Consider the following 19,341-nt stretch of genomic DNA (forward strand, 5'->3'; position numbering starts at 1 on the left):
TTAAGGGTTGCCAACTAATCAGACTTCACCTTTTAAATGGCCCGTGAGAGACTTAGTTTATGGTTAGATTATAAACATATTGTTTAATGGAGGATTAAGGTAGAAAATGTAATCACAATGGTAAAATAGATTTTTGATCCAGCAGTAATTACGAACAATTCGTGAAAAATTGACTTAGTTGTAATGATTATATCAATAAACATAATTTATACTATATAAGAGTGCAACTCTAAGTCTAGCGTGGAACAACTTATTATTAATAAATAAAAAATAATTAATTAAAAAGTTTAATTAATTAATTTGTATAATTTAAGTTTATATTATAATGTATAGGCTCATAAGTTTTTTTTAGGGATAAATTAAATTAAAAGAATAATTTAAAGTGTTCTATGCTTTTTTTTTTAAAGAATAAAACAAACTTTAAAATTTATTTGCAGGCTGTGGGGTTCGAACCCACGCGCACTTATGTGCAGAAGATCTTAAGTCTTCCCCCTTAACCACTCGGGCAAACCTGCGGAATTTATTGCAAGCTTAACAGTTTATAATTATTAACCTAAATATTCAATAAGTCAAGTATTCTTTTGATCATTAAAAATTACATTAATATTTAATTCTTTTTCATTAATAATTAAAAATATGTTTTGAAATGATTTAAATATGTCAATTTTAATCATTTGAAAATTACTCGGTACAATTTATATTTAATAAGCCTTTAACTCATTTAATTTTTTTAAATATTAATGTATTTATGAAATTGAAATTTTAAAATTAGATACTAAATTAAATTATGTGTAATAAAATAATTAAGTTTATTTTATATAATATATCCATAGATCTATTAAATAGAAAGTTTAAAATTTATGAATTATTTAAGACCTTTTAAAGTTAAAAAATTAAAAACTTAATTATTATATTGTTTAAAAATTTCACGAGCATCCCACCTTACTCGATTTTTATAAAAATATTTGAAAAGTCATTCCAAACCAAACTACAAACTCTATAATAAAACGAAGTACGAGATAAGTACAAATTCTCAATCAGTTTCTACCGCTAATGCTAACCAAGCAAAACCCTCGAAATGGCCTAAAAAAGAAAATGGGTGCACTTTATAAATTGGGAATTTGGGGATCATATTGCCAAAAAGAGTCAAAGTTTCATGGCTTTTAAATCATTTTCGGAACAAGGGTGGAAGATCATCGGAGCCTGTAAGAAAGGTTGGTATAAGCTTCGAGATATTCTAAAAATATAGCTAAAGTCGGGTTGCGAGAAAGGTGCGTGCATTTCAGATGACCCGGGACTAAAAAGGTTAAAACAATGTATGACTAGATATAGTTAAATGTATGAGAAAGAAAGTAAAAACTCTGGCTCGATCATAAATTCTACCGTGTTAAATACTTGACTTTTATGCTTTTTTCGATTTCTTTTATTTTCTATAATTACGTTGCTTTATTTGTATAAAGTATGATTGTTGTCTCGAACTTGTACCGGAGTGAATTGCAAATTTGAGTGAATAATAAATTTTACAAATATTAAAAAAAATGTTTTAGATAAAACTCGAGCCACAAACCGTCACTTGTTTAAATTTTTTTAAAACATACTTAGGCTTTAATAAACATCAATTAAAAACCCTACTTTTAATTTAAATTTCCCTAAATTAACCGATGTGGGACTTTCATCATCCAACACCTCCCCTCGAACAAAGCACGCCTCCCCTTAATCGAGGCTCGACTCCTTTGGAGTCTTAGTCATTTTTGACTGCCTTCGTACCTTCGAGGAGGCTTGACTCCTTCTGGAGTCCTTTGTTCGACATTTAAGGATTTGTCAATCTATTGACACGGCTAAGTTTAGGGCATGGCTCTGATACCATGTTAGACGAACACGACTCTCCACAATGGTATGATATTGTCCACTTTGAGCATAAGCTCTCATGGCTTTGCTTTGGGCTTCCCAAAAGGCCTCATACCAATGGAGAGTGTATTCTTAGATTATAAACCCATGACCATTCCCTAAATTAACCGATGTGGGACTTTCATCATCCAACAAAATCATTTATAAATTTGGAGAAATACAAGACATCGATCTAGTCTAACCCCTATAGTCTCGCAACGCCTAACTTACTTGTAATTTTATTTGTTCGTTCTTAAGTCTTATTCTTGTTGATTCATCCATTCATTTGATCCTAAGTTTTAAGTTTTCCTACACTATCTCCTAGGTTTAAAGTCATAAGTTCTCTTTTCTTAGCCTATCTAGGCCGTTAGTTCTCGGGGTTCATTCTTGGAGTTCTTAAGTATCTTAATTAGATATTCTTCATTATCATCACCATCATTAACCCAAATCTCGTGGTTCTCGAGGCATGACCCCAATGTCATTTCAACCAATAGTTTTCACCATACTATAATGAACGTTGTCCTCATACTTTTTGGTAAGGTTTGGTTGACATCTTCATGGAGAGGGTAAGGCTCAATCTTGTCAACACTCATCTAGTTATATGTGTTAGGATTTATGTCATAAAGTCTCGTAATTAATTATTTAATTTTTAATAATAACTTTGATTATTTTATTTAATATTGTCCGTGGTTGAAAAATCAAAAGTTATTAATAAACCTTAAACATTATCTAGTAGATATATAATGAGGATCATGTTCACGTACGACTTCTTCAACTATCTTATCTTGGTAACTTGTCTTTCCATTTGTGACAACTTCTCCATTATTGATGATCATGGTTCTCTTGTTAGGACGATCACGATCACGACTAATATGATCAATTTCTTAACATTTCCAAAATTTGATGTCTCTATTTCTCTCTCGAGCCTTTTTTGTATTCCACAACCTCTCTCGAACCTCTTAAAATCAAATATCTAGGAGTAAAATAGGATCAATGTTTTGAGTGACTGAAATGCAATCTACCACAACCTCTCTCGAACCTCTTAAAATCAAACATCTCATATTCAACCAACTCAAAACCATATAAATGGACTAAATTATTCTAAATGTCATTAAACTTTGAAGATTCAATTAATTTTTTTTTAAAAAAATATATAATAAATTTTTAAATTTTAAAAAATTATTTTAATCTAGGGTATTAGTAAATCTTTTTAAAGTTAATAGTATTTTTTAGTCATAATAAAAAATTTAAATATATTTTTAGAGGATATTATTAAATATTTTAAAAGTTTAGAATATTTTTAAATTAAAGCTAAAGATATTTATATTAATTTATCCAAAAAAAAAGAAAAAAAAATGAAGCTCCGGGGATTGCCACGTCAGCACAAGGCATGTTACTCAGCGCCTTCAGCATAAACCGTCCCAATTGCCCCCTTTCCCATTGCCATTCCCTTGTGAGAAAACAGAGGCTTTGACGGAACGTTTATTTCTGTCCGACCAAATACTGCATTTTACATTTCTACCCCTTACGCTCCTCGTTGTCAACTCTGTCTGATTCTAAATTCATCATTTTCCAAAGGAGAAACTCGTAGTTTCACCCCTCCCAGCTCAACACTCGCTTCTCAACAAACAATGTCATCGGAATTTCGGAATCTAGCCCTATTTTCCTTTCCCCCTTTTCCCCCTTTCCACGAGACGAGCCAGATCTGCGAAGCTCCATTTCAAATTTCGAAACACAACAGCACGCCCGATTCTTTCAGTTTTTCGATCTCTTCGATTCGATTTCTTATTGGTTTCGAATCGGGAGCTCGTTAACGATGAGCGATTTCAATCTCGCTCTTGTAATCGTCGCGATAGTCGTCTGTGTCATTATATTCATCTTCAATGTGTACCTTCTGGTTAATTACCAGCACCCTGATGATAAGAATCAGGCGTATTTTCCTAAAGTTGTCGTCGTTTTCGGCCTCTCTGTTGCCTTGATTTCTATTTTGATGTTACCGGCTGACGTCGCTAATCGGCAGGCTTGCAAGCACGCTTTGTATAATGGCGCTTGTAACCTCACATTGCCGATGAAGGATCTGTGGCTCGCTATCTATATCGTCGATGCTGTGCTCGTCTTCTTCATTATTCCTTTCGCCATGTTCTACTACGAAGGAGACCAGGACAAGTAATTGCTTAGAATTTGAGTCTTTTCTGAACATAATTATATCTTTTGTCTGGAGGCTTTATTGATTATTATTATTATTTGTGTTATCGTTGTGAAGGGGCCTTGGCAAACGGATCAAAAGCGCCTTGATATGGGTTGTGGTAATGGCAATTGTCTGTGCTCTCCTGTTGGGAATTTTATACGGTCAGCTCTTATGCTCATTCTTGAGGATTTTTGCGTTTTTTTGGTCTTATATTTCGTTTTTAATTGGATAGAAGAAGTTGTGCCGACTCTACACTAAACTTGCTTTAGTTTTACGCTCATTTCTTGTTTGCTCTCAAATTAATTGTACTTTAGGCTTCTTCCTCACATATCAACCAATGAAGGCTTGAAATATGATCATGCTTCGATTTTTTCTTTCCTTTATAATTACATTCTCATTTTACCTCAAGAATAGCCAAGTAATGAATTGACTGTTCCATGGTTCTCTTACTGTAGAATATAAATGTTCTTTCAATTTGTGAATGTGTGTACCTAAATTATAACAATTTCTTATTTCCCTCTAAGACTCAGTTTTCTGTTGAAAATTTTCTATGTGCCCATGTCTTTTAACTGCCAAACTTTGTGGGTATATTTATCAGGGCTTGTAGGAGAAGTTGACTTCACCGTTATGCATCTCTCCTCAAACACTGCTTCTTTTCCCAATCAGTGGCAGTTCTCTAGCAGCCAGCCATGCATTGGAAATGGTGCCCGGCAGGTTCTACTTCTGTTTGGAAATTTTAGGCCTCATATATGGTTCTATTTGGCTATTTGGCTTCAGTCATCAGATCTTAATTATGGATTTGCATAATGTTAACATCTACATGACTCCTTTATCTCATTGTGTTGTAGTGTTCAGCATTCACAACAAGTGCCTCATCGGAGAAAACATGGACAATGCGCACTACTTTTCCTGAATATGTTGTTGCTCTTGCCACTATTGTTGGATCCGTACTCTTCTCTGTAAGTTCATTAATGGAGATTGGAGGAAAACACTAGATCTCCTTCATTTACGAAATAGTGAACCATTTGAATACATGTACTCTGCCATTTCTCATATCGCCTATTAGTCTGTCTAGTAATTGGAATTCACGACGAATTATAATATTGAATTTACTGACAAATGTTTCATGTTTAATTTATGCATACTGCTCATCTTCCCATATAAATATCATTAGTGAATTATTTCCACAAAGTGAACTTCTTGGTGTTTATCAATTCATTGCTTTTTAACCTGCAAATAATATTTCGTGCTGTTTAATTTTACAATAATCAAACAAATTTTTTCTGATCTCTTTTTCTTTTCCTCTCCACTAGATATTTGGAGGTGTTGGCATTGCATGTCTGCCCTTGGGCCTCATTTTCTCATTCGTTAGGCGTCCAAAGGCCGTTATCACTCGTTCACAATATATCAAGGTACTTTTTAGTTTTTTATAATGAAAATTAGTTATTATTTTAATTTTGGGTTTGACTTGCTAATTTCTATCATATAAGTTATATTTTCTATTCTACAGGAAGCAACAGATCTAGGGAAAAAAGCAAGAGAAGTGAAGAAAGCTGCTGATGCACTTCACCAGGAAGAAAGAAGTGGTTCTAAGGGTAGAAAATGGCGAAAGAATGTGAAGGCTGTAGAGAAGGTATGTTTTACGATCGATACATTTTGGCCTTGATGCTCTTTTGGGGTTCTCCCCCCAAATTCTATTTGAATACTTGCATTCTTCATTGTTATCATAAGAACTTCAGCTTTGGCTAGAAGTCCTGAGAGTATCATCTTTGTTAGATGAGAAATTCAATACATTATTGAAGCTTGATTTAAGATGTTCAGCCTTAATTCTTACTGTGCTTATTGGGACATCTACTTGTTTAATTTTGTAGGAGTTGCTTCAATTGGAAGAAGATGTAAAGCTTTTAGAAGAGATGTACCCACAAGGAGAAAAGGTGGACTGCTGGATATAATTTCTGTTATCTTTTCTATTGGACAATTGCTATAACTTTATTATCTCCTACATGAAAATGTTAATATACAGGCGGAGACTGCATGGGCAATGACTGTTCTTGGCTACTTGGCAAAACTTGTGTTCGGAATTTTGGGGTAAGGAAGTTATGATCCCCCAAGATATTTATATTCAAGAATATTCTATTCTTTTCTTTCTTGTCAGCCTAGCAGCTGTTTCACATTCAAGTTTTATTTAAAAAATAGGTGCACAGCGATTAATTGAAAAGTGGGAGAGGTGGCATCTTGGTTTAATGTGTGTGTGTGTGTGTATCTATATATAATGTTGCTAGACTAAGAGGTAGATAATATTGGAGGAGGGGGTTGCATTTGAGTCGCATTTTATATCTATTATAACCATCAACAACGGAAAGAGAATATTTAGTGGAAAACTTGATAAAACATTGTGTTGCTCTTCTAACATCAGGATCTTGTGGGTTTCTTAAAATCTTTTCTTTTCTTTTCTTTTCTTTTCTTTTTTTTTCTTTGTTGAGAATAGATGATGTCCATTTCACTTCCCTTTTTCTTTCTGTTTATCTGCACGAGGTAGTTGACCTAGTTGGCACATTTCTTATTTTTGTTTTTCATGGTTATGTTCCATCTCTTCTGGAAATAAGTTCCTTGAGAAAGTTTATACACTTGAGTGTATCTGCATTTTTTTCAGATTTGAGACATTCAGTCACATTGTATAATTTACCCATTTTTCTATTCGTCAGGTTGATTGTTTCAGTGGCTTGGGTTGTACATATTGTTATATATCTACTAATTGATCCCCCGCTTTCTCCTTTCCTGAATGAAGTTTTTATCAAGCTGGATGATGTCTGGGGTACAGTTTTTCCTCTCACATTTTGCTTTCATGTTTTTTTTTTATCTGTGATGAATGTGGGTATGATGATTATATTCCTATGTCACCAGGTCTTCTTGGAACTGCAGCTTTTGCCTTCTTCTGCTTCTACCTTCTTCTTGCAGTAGTTGCTGGAGCCATGATGCTTGGCTTGAGACTAGTTTTTATCACAATTCATCCCATGAAGTACTTACATTCTTCTTAGTGTTGATTTTTTTTTTTCTTTTCTTTTATTTTGTTGTTTGTCCAGCTGTTGATTACTGGAAATTGATGTCGTGGTTTTGCTTCTCTTTCGTCTATGCTTGCATATAGGTGGGGAGCCACTCTGATGAACTCGTTCCTATTTAATGTGGGGCTTATCCTCCTCTGCTCTATCAGGTGGGGATCTTCAGGTTCTATTGCTTATTCTTACCCCATTTTAAATCTATTTTTATTTCTTATTATATCTACAAAATCTTCTGTGGTAACCAATAGTAATAATTAATGGAGAAACAATGTAGGGTGATAAAATCTGGGATACATTTGTATGGATATGGATAGGAACGTATCATTAATGTAAAGAGCGTACAAAGTGGGATGGAGGAGGGAGATGACGTCTCAAACCCCTCTCCTTAGTAAAGGTGCTACAAAACCTCGATGATTGAATTGAATAAAAAGGGAGAATGATTGCCGAATTCTCTGTTTGAAATACAGCACCCCTGGCCACACAAGTGCGTACGCAAAATTATAAAAAAAGGTGTTTTTTTCTTTTTTTCTTTTTTTGAAGAGTGAGAAAACTCTAAACTCCCTCATTCTATCATTAAGAATCCCATTACTCCTCCCTTCCGAATATTACGGTTCCGGTTTTCTTCCAAGTGTCTACTTTTCTGGTGTTGGAATCCTTCTAGCCCTAGGAGGCCACTTGTTGACCGTACAAATTGTAGGTGCATTGTGTCACGGTCGTAGTTTTTGAACCTTGCGGTGTCATGGCTTACACGCGATCATGACTAGTCTTAAGGGGGAACTCAAACTTTGTATACTTTTTGCTCATTTTATGACTTCATCACACCTTAGAGGAGGTTCTTTCTTCCTCAACCAAACATGAATTATGCAGAACTAAGCTGGCATTCGGCCATATATATTGCCTATACGTGTATTTTTCTAAAATTGCAACTTTAGCTGACTTGCCTCTACTCTAAGCCATAGAACCGGAAGACACTATCACTTTAATGGGTTGAGGTCCTTCAAATGCAATGTCATTTCTCATATCATCATCTAGGTTCACAACAACACAGTCCACATGCTTCTACATTGATTTTGAAACTTCATCAGAATGTGTTTGGACCCTTCATTCAGTCAACTTGGCCTTAAAATGCTCAACTAGAGCTTATCGGATGATTTGAGCACTTACCAAGACTTATTGAGACATTATAATGCTTAATGGGGCATAAAAGCTAAATATCATGCTAATTAAAAACTTTCGAGTCTCATCAATGCTTCATGATGTCATCCCGAGTGTCGGGATGTCATCGACCTTCGCGGCTCGCTTGGACATGCTTATCGAGAATCAACACATGGGTCAATTTTGTATTCAGAACCCTCTCGAACATCCATCCATTTAAGCACTATTGAAGAGTAAGCCCTTCCATGTCCATGCCAAGTCATTTCTACATACTCTACATACTGTGTTGAAGCGCTCAACCTCCAACTTAAGGGACAGGCAACAACACACCTATGCCACCCAACACTATTATAAAAAGCCCATTCCCAAAAGAAGACGTCCTAGACACTTGTCCATAATGATACATGCATGTGTCGTGGGGTAGCTTAGGCTCTGAGACCTCTCAACTTAGACTGCTTGTCTGGTGTCTGATTAACACCAAGTTTTCCGAGCTTACATATTTCACTTATACAGACTTAGCTCCAGAGCGGCTTGTTGAATCTCATGACAGAACCTCAACTTTCGAGATTATGTCTTGTACCTCATCTGTCTCATTAAGCTTGTTTCTGACACCCTTGACAATACTGTCACTTCTATTCTTGCTTACACCTTAGATTGACAATCGAGCTCTCTACTTTTGTTGTGCTAGATGTATCATCATTCTTATCCACATCATGACACTTGTCTTTTTTGATCCTCATGTGGCCCGATAGGCATCACTCACTTGTCGCCTTCTATCTATCATCACTAGTGGGAGTATGGTTGTGACACTCTCCTCTACTAAAACTAGTCATCGTCCTCATTGACATAGTGGATTGCACTCTCTTCCACTTAATCTTGACATCCTTCTGACGTCAATTCCAACTTTTGGTTGATTGCTAACTGACTCGTGATAAAATAATCTTGTTTTAGAACGAATATGATAAATGCTCAGTACCTACGAGTTCTCACCTTCGGACCTACCTATGCTCGTTCTTAGGACTTGGCCTTGAGACTCGCAACATATGCAAGACAAAGCTTTTGATGTCATTTGGTCATAGCTTAACTTTGGATGCTTCTTGGTCAGCTTGGTGACACTTTCCCCAACGTAATCTTGACACTTCAATACACATTCTCGTAACAATGCACTCTTTAGGGTGAGACTCGCAAGCCTACCTTTGTATTGCCTCTTTATGACACCAGCCCATACGGTAGCAAAGTCTGGAAGCTCTATGACACAGCCTTCTCACTTGCTGGCACCCATTCAACCAACTCTCAACTTGGCCACTTGTAGCAAATGCTACAATGATGTTTTACTCTGGTCTTGCTACATTTCTCTCTTCTTTATCTCTTACATCCTACCTAGTGCTTCTTCTTGAGGGAACGCTGGTCTCAACAACTTCTTATGAAGCAACTTACTTAGGCATGTCGAAGACTTATGCATACTCATTTCTCTCGCAGCATTTCCACATGCAAGCAAGCAACCAATTCACTTGAGTTACTTACCTCTGCTCTCTCTTCACCATGACGTCCACTCTTAGGACTACTTTTTCTTTTATCAACAGGCTCTTAACTCGGCCACACTGTCCACCCACATGGACTTCGTCAATTCTCACTTGGCACCCGACTAGCATGTCACCTTGACCATTGGCTTCTATGTTTGCAATCATTATCATTACCCCTCTAGTGGTAATGACCTTTTGGAAGACATCTTAAATGTTACACCTTCTCATCATCTCTTTTCTAAAATGGATCTCCAAGCCCTTGGAAAATGAGCTTGGTATCACAATCGCACTTTCTAAGCCATGCGACATCATGGCTTACACACGATCATGACTAGTCTTAAGGAGGAACTCGTGTCCCGTTGTACTTTTCGGTCATCTTTGTGGCTTCATCAAATCTTAAACAAAGTTCTTTCTTCTTTGACTAAAGATGACTTGTGGAACCAAGTTTTATTCGGCCATACACATCGCTCATGCGTATATTTTCCTTCAATTTACTCTAGCTGACTTACCTATACTCTAGGCGAAGTCCTAAGACTCAAGCTTGCCTTTACTCTTGGTCAATGTCCTTCAAATGCAACGTCACATCTTATTTCATCATGTATGTTCTCTACAATACGACCCACACATTTCTACATCGATCTAGAATTTCACTTGGATGCATTCGAACCCTTCATTGGGTATAAATGGCCTTAAAACGCCCCGTCAGAGCTTTGCGAGTCATTACATCATTTATCGAGACTTATTGAGGCATTATAATGCTTAAATGAGCATAAAGCCAACTATCGTGTTAACCGAGAACTCTCGAGTCCCATTGATGCTTCATGGTACGATATCAAGTTTCAAGATGTCATCGACCTTTGCAGGTCGCTTAAGCATGCTTATTGAGAATCGACCCATGTGTTATCTTTATTTTCAAGACCTCTAGAATATTCATCCATCCATCGAGGCACTATTGAGGCATGAATTTTCCTGTATCCCTGCCAAGTCATTTTGATATACGATGCCATAGTCGACCCTATATCTCAGCCTCTGACTCTAGGTAAGGGGCACATGTCGGCACCCTTGTGCCACCCTACATTGTTCTCAGAACCCATTTCCAAAGGAAGATACCCAAGACTCTCGTCTTGGAACATTCATTTGCTCACACCATGACACACCTATAGTTCATAGGCTAACTTGGAGGCCTAGGGGTGGTGGAGAGCCAACACCATGTCTCCCTATATAGTACATATTGAGACGTTTTTTATCTGGCGAGTGTAGACATCAATAGTAACGATGAACAATAGTCAATGTGGAGCGTCTATTTGGTGTTCGATTGACACCAAATTTGGCAAGCTTACATATTTCACTTATACGGACTTAACTCAGAGCTGCTTGTCGAATCTCATGATGGAACCCTGACTTTTGTTTTATGGCTTGGACCCCAACTGATTCCAGTTAGTTCTCTCTCTGACACCCTTGATAACACTATTGCTTCTATTCTTGCTTACACCTTAGCTTGACAATCTTACCCATTCTTCTTGATGTATTAGATTATATATCGTCCTCCTCGGTCACATTATGAAACTTGTCTTTCTCGGTCCTCATGTGGTACAATAGGTGACATTCATATGTCGTCTTCTATGTCATCACTTGTGAGAGTCACAACCTACCCTCTTCAAGTATGGTTATGATATGGTTATGACATAGCAGGAGTTCTAGTTTGTGAGTACATCGCATAGGGAGGGCTGCCTCTAATTGTTTTGTTAATATATTGAGCTCTTGGATGACTAAGCACGAGTACAATTGTTTGGTCTCTTTTGGGCCACTGCTGGATGAATTTAAGATGTTCGGTAAAGTCTAAACTTAAGATTAAAAACATGTTTATTAAATGTTAAGCAGTTGTCATGTATGAAATTAGAAGGGAACTCCATACCTTAATCAATTTGCTTGGTTGATTATAGCATGCCTTTTCTCTATTTTATAGTGTGATTCAGTTTTGCTCCACGGCATTTGCATATTATGCACGAGCAACTGCGGCACAAGAAATCTTTGGACACACATTGCAGTCTCTTCGCGGTATCAAATATTTGTACAAGTGAGTGAGTTCAATCTTATGTAACTGATTTTTCTGCTTCTGAATCTTTTCCATGTGTGTGTTTTCATTCGGTTTGATAAACTTGGCTGTTGCATTGTAGGTATAATGTGTTTCAAATAGCATTCGTTGCGTTGGCGGGATTAACCTTCGTGTATTATGCTGCCTTCGTAAGCTTCCAAAACCAATGTCCTTGTTTGTGCTTTAAACTCCCATTTTCTTGGTGTTCTGATTCCATGGTTTCTCCTTTTGTTTTGTAATCTTTAAGGGATGGAGAAGAAAGAAGCCCACTGGCAGATTCCAGCTTTCCTCGTAATCGTATGTGTTTCCTCGACAAATCGATAACTGACTAGGCCAACAAATTCTCTATTGTTCGTCATCCTTTTTACATTAATTTATTTGAAGGTCGCGTTTGGCGGAGTCTTTCATTGTTGAAACTTCGTGAAGTTGGCTGAAAACAATCCAGAGTTGAGTGAGACATTGTGAGTGCTGCTGCTCTGCTTCTTGACTGTGTGTACTTTAAAAAGCCTTTTGTATGTATTGTTTTCTTTGATTTGGGTTCTACGTTGGCTTAGGGCATGTAAAATTTAACAAAATGGTTGGTTCTTTGAACGCTCTAAAACGGTCTTTTAGGAAATACCTTTCTTTGTAATATAGCCAATTGAGGATGAAATAGTTGTACCATTTCTTTAATTCATATTGATGCTTCTATTTTAATTTATAGTTTAATGGATACCAACAATAAATTTCAATAAATTTGAAGTCTACTTTTCATATTGTATGCCAATTTTTATAGCAAAAAGATCATTTTCTTCCATGTGTGAGTGAAATGTAAGTTTAAGAATAAATAATCATATCATTGGCAATGCATTCTATCAAGATTTGACCATTAGGAACAACACCAACCTATTAAACAAAAAAAATAACAATAAAATTAAAAATAAAAAATTAAGTGTTACACAGTTTCTGTCTAAAATAAAAATTCTTTTATTCGATCGATTACCAATATATTCCCTTGTTCTGTACTTTTTTTTTGTCAATTGAATTGAATCTATTACATTTTTGTTCATATTGAAATGAATCGGAATTGATAAGGAGTTGGTCAATCATGCTCGAACATGTACTTATTCTAAGTGCCTATTTATTTTCTATCGGTATCTATGGATTGATCACGAGCCGAAATATGGTTAGGGCCCTTATGTGTCTTGAGCTTATACTGAATGCAGTTAATATGAATTTCGTAACATTTTCTGATTTTTTTGATAGTCGCCAATTAAAAGGGAATATTTTCTCAATTTTTGTTATAGCTATTGCAGCCGCTGAAGCAGCTATTGGCCCAGCTATTGTTTCGTCAATTTATCGTAACAGAAAATCAACTCGTATCAATCAATCGAATTTGTTGAATAAGTAGTATTTATTTATCGGATAAATTCTGATATTCATCAAGTCAAATTATCTGGTATCAACGGTAACCTAAGTTTAATTGAAGAACAAAAGTAAATGTTACACAATCGTGTTAAGAGTTCTAATATATTGCAATTGTGACTATTTTGTATGTTACACAATCGTGTTAGGAGTCATAATATATTGCAATTGTGACTACTTGGTATGGAATTGAGTCGGTTCCTAAAATTTGAGTTAACAAACAAGTCTGATGCAAAACAACTAAGCAAGTCTCAAGTTGACCGATTGGTTGAGATCGAAGAATAGATGCTCTAACTACGAGAAGTCTTGGAACTTTAGAATCTCACCCGAATAAAATTGCCACTAAATCCTACAAAATCGACCAACTGGTAGGTTGTCTTGATGGGGTTCTCATCTAGGAATTATTCTTGATGGGCATGTCGTTTTAATTCCTCATAGTCGTACTAGTACTCGGAGGCTCGAACTACATGTCGTTCAAGAACTGGAGAACAGTTGATTAGGTTTTCAATTTTCATCCAGGCAGATTCGTCCCGCTCTCGCTCGTAAATGGCAATCCAATTGAATTTGAGTCACGTTTGATGGTTGACGAAGCAGTAAATTCGAGCTCCATTGATTTCGCTTGCGCCGCTCAGCCATACATAGCTTCATTCTGTGCCTTCAATTCTGCATCTCTCTGCAAATTGCAAGAAGGAAATGGACATAGCTCTGTTTTCTCCGTCGTCGCTTTTCCCCGACGAGGACGAATCGTCTAATGGTTCTTACTTAACTCCTATCTCCATCTCTCCCTGCTGCTTGTGGATCGTGCTATGATTTTACTTCTTTAGGATGATGTATTTCGATCCTCTCCCTGTTTGTTTGCTCAGATGAGGGAACTTCAGAGACGCAGCAGAGCTATGAGGAAAGGAAGCATCAATTTCCTGGAATGGTATTGTTTCTCTTCTTGCAGTTCTTTCTTAAGAATTTCGTAATAGAGGTAGTTCAGATGCTTTGTTTTTACCTCTGAACGAAGTTTCTTAGCATTAATTTTAAGCTGATGATTTACCTAAGATGGAGTTCTTTTGGTGGAAGTCGCAGTGCAAATTGTTATGCCACTGGCAGCTCGAGTTGTTTTGTTTATGTGGATTTTTGTTTTCTCACACTACGACATTGGCATTGAACTGCAGGAATTGATTATTCGAGAGTTTTCATTTCATGAGCTGAATGCAAATTTGCTCTGGCCGGGGACATTTTCATTTGCAGAATGGTTGGTTCAAAACCCTCCTTGGATTCAAGGACGAAAATGCATTGAATTGGGAAGGTACAATTATTCAATCGCTTGGGTAGTTAGCAAAGTTATAAAATACAATGTTCATCCCTTAATTTCTATATGGCTCAACTTTGGAATATCATATTTTAGTATGTCAGTTCTTACCAATGATAAATCTTTCATCAGCCCATTTTCATCTTGGGGCACTTGTTCAATTACATATTACTTCAAAAGCTTGGCCATATAGACATTTATAAATCAAGTAAATTAAAAGAAATGTCATGTCAAGTTTCCATTAAATGATTTACACGAAATTAACATTAAGGATTCAAATGATTTTTTTATGCAAAGTTAAAAGGAAAAGTAAAATGTTTGTAAGTTTGAGCGACCAAAATACTTAATTCTTTGATTGCACTTTAATCTTCTTCTATGCCTTAGTCTCTTTGTATGTCCAGCCTTCTCAATCTCCTATATATGCACCACCATCTATTAATTCTGCACCTGTGTTTGCAGTGGCACGGGTTCGTTGGCGATATTTCTACGAAAGTCATTTAATCTTGATATCACAACATCGGACTATGATGATCAAGAAATTGAAGACAACATTGCCTATAATTGCAGTGTGAATGGAATTGCACCGGCCCTTCCTCACATAAAGCGTGCGTGAGTTCTCTTTCTATTCTATAGATTAAAGGATAAGACTTTGTGATGCTAAGATAATATGGCTGCGGATCAATTGAATCTTTCATGAAACATTACTCTTCTGAAGTTCTTGAAAGAATATTTCACCATTTTGAAGTAGTAATCTTTCCCTTCTGATCAAATATAAATCGTAGTGACAAGGATCCTCTAACCGGATTTGATTTATTCTAGACTTTTGAAGATTTTTTTGTTTTAAGTCCGAACAATTTTTATTAATGTAAGAAGACTGAATTTTTGATGTGCTAATACCTTTGAACTCATCGTTCGGTTGGCTTTTAGAAGCGGCGAGCATGTCACCCCTCGGCTGGCTTTTACTTTGTTTCAGCAGCATTTTCTTCAGTATTTCAGGAGCAGCCAAGAAAATTAGTTTTATGTAATTGTCATTATCTGGGATTTTTCTTCAATTTTTTTTTTTTTTTTTTTTTTTCCGAAACTTGTCTTTATTCAGGGATCTAAGAATATTACATAGTTTTTACATTACTATTTTTCCTTTTCAGATACATGGGGAGAGAACTTTCCAATTAGTGATCCTAACTGGGATCTTGTCATTGCCAGCGATATTTTATTGTGTAAGCTCCTTGTCTTTAGTTGTCTATTTGAGATATTTTTCCAGGATTTAATCAACTCAGTTTCGATGGGGAAAAAAAAAGTCAAGTGTTTAGGTAATAGTAATCTCGTTGGTCTTATCAGAGGTACAAAATTTATTTAGGTCCCATACCCCAAGGAGCCGAAAGGAGCTTTAGAAAAGAAATCTTAGCTGAAGTTTATTATTATAAAAAATAATTTAGAGAGTTAGAATACGCCATTTGGATACCAAAAACAAAATTTGTTGATAAAACTTCTCCTTCCTCCCTTGGATATCATGAGAAAAGGGACTGTTGAAAGCACCAATGGATCCTGAGAACTTGAAACAATTCCTCCAAACTCTTTGAGTAAAGAGGAGCTGTGATTCAGATGCTGAAAACCCGGGTTTCCGTGTGTGTTTGCCGAGAATAACCTCTACTGTCTCCACCTCAATAAGATTTTGCACATAATTGAGAGCAAGATTGTTTATACTTTTAAAAAGAGTGGTCTAAGAATTATTAGATAATACGTAGATATTAATTTGTACGAATATATTTTCTCTTGGTATACCTTATCTAGTACAGCACAAAACAAAAGTAGTCGTCTTCTCTTTCCTTGCTAATGGGAATCTTTCCCCAACCTAAGCCCCGTCAGGTCAAAATGGATAAAAAACAATTCTTGAACAAGGATCGAGTGTATGGGTTCAATTTCTTCTCGTCGTGGGGATCATCTCTCTGCTCAAGAGAAGAGCATGACTTCTGAAACTTAGTCAAGTGGGAGCACCCAACCTAATTTTTTTCATTGGGTCCAGATAGAAACCAAAGGTCTTGTCTCATGTCTATCATCCCTTAAATTTTTATCCCTTTTCTTTTTCTTGTTTTCCCAGCTTTTCTCGTTAGAACCATCCAACGTTCTGTTTAAACTTTGTCTGCCCGCTGAATCTAGTAAATTTCGAGTATGATTGAGTCCACATGGTAACATTTTGAAAGACAATCACAATGTTTCTAAAGCCTGCATTGTTAAGGACCGTTGTGGAGACTGTTATTATAGAATACTTACATTAGTAGTCCACTTGTTAAGCTTTGTGTTAACATTACTAAGCTTTCGATAACTTAGTAACTTCCTAAGCTTTCGAATCTACTGAATTCACACAATGAGTTTGTAGATTTTTGCATTTTTTATGGGACATTACCAGACGTGCTCGGAATCTGTTTTTTTCGATCCGGGTGAAAAGAATCATAGAATCATAGGTTATGCTACTGATGTTGCCATCAGTAAAGAGCAAACTTCAGATCCTGTTATTATCTCCCAACTTGACAAAGAATCCTTTCACTCCTCTCCTTTCAGATGTGAAACAGTATCAAAACTTGATAAAAACGCTATCGTATCTTCTCACGCCGTACAATTACAAGCGAAAGTGCAACGAAATGGCTTCTCAAAACGATGGTAATGCCAATGTTGCAAGTTCTATGATTTTACATGGCATGGTAAGAACATTTCTGCAACTTTTTTGATGGTTTTTTTGTGCTTTCAGAGGGTGGTGAATCCCTGGCGAAGCCAATGTTTGTAATGAGCTGGAGGCGCAGAATTGGAAAGGAGGATGAATTGCTGTTCTTCACCGGCTGTGAAAATGCAGGTCTTGAAGTAAAACATTTGGGGTCCCGCGTCTATTGCATCCAATCTATCAAGTAAAATTTTCATCATTATGTTAGTAATTACATTTGTAATAGTTAAACATGTTGGTTAATATTAGGAAGTTACTCAGACTTTCTTACTTAAATTATCTCTTATAAATTATAAGCTTAGTCATTGAACAAAACAAATTTTGGTTCTTATGGTTTATAGTTAGAATGCTGTGCATACAAAATTATTATTGCATTTCTTGCATGCTATGCGAGCACTCAGATCTATCTGAGCTATGTCCGAAGGTTTTAAAATATTATTAAACTATCAATATAATAATAATAACAAAAAAGTTGATCATAATATTGAAAAGAATAAAAAATAATTATACAACAAAATAGGTCAGTTCTATAGTTATTCGGAATCTGATAACGGCTAACTCACATGCATGAATAATAAATTAAGAGTCACAAGATCGACCAACTCTAATGTATTACTGTGGACCTCTGCTACTTGTGACAGATTCACTAATAGAAATTAACTAGCAAACTTCCTAGAAGTCCCCACGAGTACCATCGCATGTTTATGGTTAGGAGTTAGTGGTGAACCTTTAACCGTTCGCAACATATGTAACAGAGACATATCATAATGATCTAAACATGGAAACCTAGTCATAAATGCATGTGTCATCTTAGTTCATTCTCTGCTCACATTCAACATGTGTCATCTCATGTGTCATCTCAGTTTAGTAAATATACATAATCACATTTAACATGTGTCATCTCAATTCATTCTATGCTCAAACAATGTAATCAGATTCTCATAACATGCTTTATATCATACTAAAGACACATTCTCAATTTCAGTCATATTTTAACTCAACAGTTTATTCCTCGAAAACTGCGACTCATAACGGTCAATGTGCTCTTTCATACATCAAATCAACTCATTTCATGCTCAAATTTATATGACATACTTCTCGTATCATACTTTCATGCATACTGCGAGTATAGTTAATTCCAAGGTTCTAAAGTACCACTTACCTAGGAAGCGTGACAATTTTTATTCAAGTTTGCGTCCTTAGACAACTCCAAAATTTTCCAAACTCTTCAAATAGTTCCTACAATGATAAAAATGATGGAATCCGGTGAAAACAACGCCAAAATCGAAGTTAAAACAAAGAAATTATGCAAAAGGAGCAAAACCGACCTAGTTGGACCGCTGCGGGCCGAACCTCCACTCGGGTTGGCTGTCCCCGGGTCACACGCGCCTGGGTTGGGCCGCGCAAGGTGCCTTCACGTTTGGGCTGTGTGGTTTCTCTCCTCTCTCGATTTTTTTTTTCTCTTTCCCCTTCCATTTTCTCTCCCAAATTCGTTTACGACGCCCACAGACTCTTCTCAAATCTCGTAGATCTACTCAAGATGAAGTCATAGATGATTATCTTCTACACATTTGAGAGTTCTTGAAAAGAAAGGCTTACAAAACCCTTACCCAAGGTGTACTTTATCAGATACATGGAACACATTATGGACGATAGCGTGGCAAAGCTAATCTGTATGCTCTATGATTTCAAATGGGCCTATAAAAGAGGGGCTAAGTTTCTCTCTATTCTCGAACCTCGACACTCTTTTCATAGGAACAACCTTGAGAAACACGTGATCTCCCATCTCAAATTTGAGATCCTTTTTTTTGGCGCCGACTTAGCTCTTCTATATGCTCTACGAGGTCTAAATTCATACTCCGATCTTTTGCACGACATCGTTCGTCTTCCATACCAACTCAGGCTCTAATAACGGTTGACTCCCCAACTCTTGCCAAAACACTAGGGATCAAGCACCTCCTACCATACAAGGCTTCAAAAGGTGTCATTCCAATAGTTGCTTCATAGCTATTGT

At 36.3% G+C, this 19,341-nt stretch overlaps 3 protein-coding genes and 1 non-coding gene across 5 annotated transcripts in view; 3 read left to right on the plus strand and 1 right to left on the minus strand.

Annotated features, from left to right (window-relative positions):
- Nucleotides 1–432: 432 nt before the first annotated feature.
- Nucleotides 433–515, minus strand: TRNAL-UAA. Its single transcript has one exon. It is a non-coding gene; the product is annotated as a tRNA-Leu (tRNA).
- Nucleotides 516–3,475: 2,960 nt separating this feature from the next.
- On the plus strand, nt 3,476–12,607 carry LOC111466245 (LIMR family protein At5g01460-like). Of its 2 annotated transcripts, XM_023110850.1 has the most exons (15): nt 3,476–4,053; nt 4,151–4,236; nt 4,674–4,789; nt 4,924–5,034; nt 5,389–5,487; nt 5,586–5,708; nt 5,947–6,009; nt 6,099–6,163; nt 6,781–6,890; nt 6,980–7,094; nt 7,221–7,286; nt 11,779–11,889; nt 11,990–12,056; nt 12,155–12,204; nt 12,292–12,607. In XM_023110850.1, the coding sequence occupies exons 1-14, from the start codon at nt 3,704–3,706 to the stop codon at nt 12,200–12,202; spliced, it is 1,530 nt and encodes a 509-aa protein (XP_022966618.1). In that variant the 5' UTR covers nt 3,476–3,703; the 3' UTR covers nt 12,203–12,204; nt 12,292–12,607. The 2 variants fall into 2 exon arrangements, with proteins under 2 accessions (XP_022966618.1, XP_022966617.1); XM_023110849.1 differs by having other exon boundaries at nt 3,479–4,053; nt 12,155–12,607.
- Nucleotides 12,608–13,343: 736 nt separating this feature from the next.
- Nucleotides 13,344–17,634, plus strand: LOC111466250 (protein-lysine methyltransferase METTL21C). The gene is made up of 8 exons (XM_023110857.1): nt 13,344–13,354; nt 13,903–14,065; nt 14,175–14,236; nt 14,475–14,608; nt 15,071–15,216; nt 15,757–15,828; nt 17,171–17,269; nt 17,358–17,634. The coding sequence occupies exons 2-8, from the start codon at nt 14,005–14,007 to the stop codon at nt 17,513–17,515; spliced, it is 732 nt and encodes a 243-aa protein (XP_022966625.1). The 5' UTR covers nt 13,344–13,354; nt 13,903–14,004; the 3' UTR covers nt 17,516–17,634.
- The window catches only part of LOC111466246 (protein root UVB sensitive 5), a 30,610-nt gene continuing 24,612 nt past the window's right edge, over nt 13,344–19,341 (plus strand). The window contains exon 1 of the mRNA XM_023110852.1: nt 13,344–13,354. The gene's annotated coding sequence lies outside the window, so the exon portion shown is untranslated. The remainder of the gene's footprint in view (nt 13,355–19,341) is intronic.

This window comes from Cucurbita maxima, unplaced genomic scaffold, assembly GCF_002738345.1.
Source record: "Cucurbita maxima cultivar Rimu unplaced genomic scaffold, Cmax_1.0 Cma_Scf00030, whole genome shotgun sequence".
Lineage (NCBI taxonomy): Eukaryota > Viridiplantae > Streptophyta > Magnoliopsida > Cucurbitales > Cucurbitaceae > Cucurbita > Cucurbita maxima.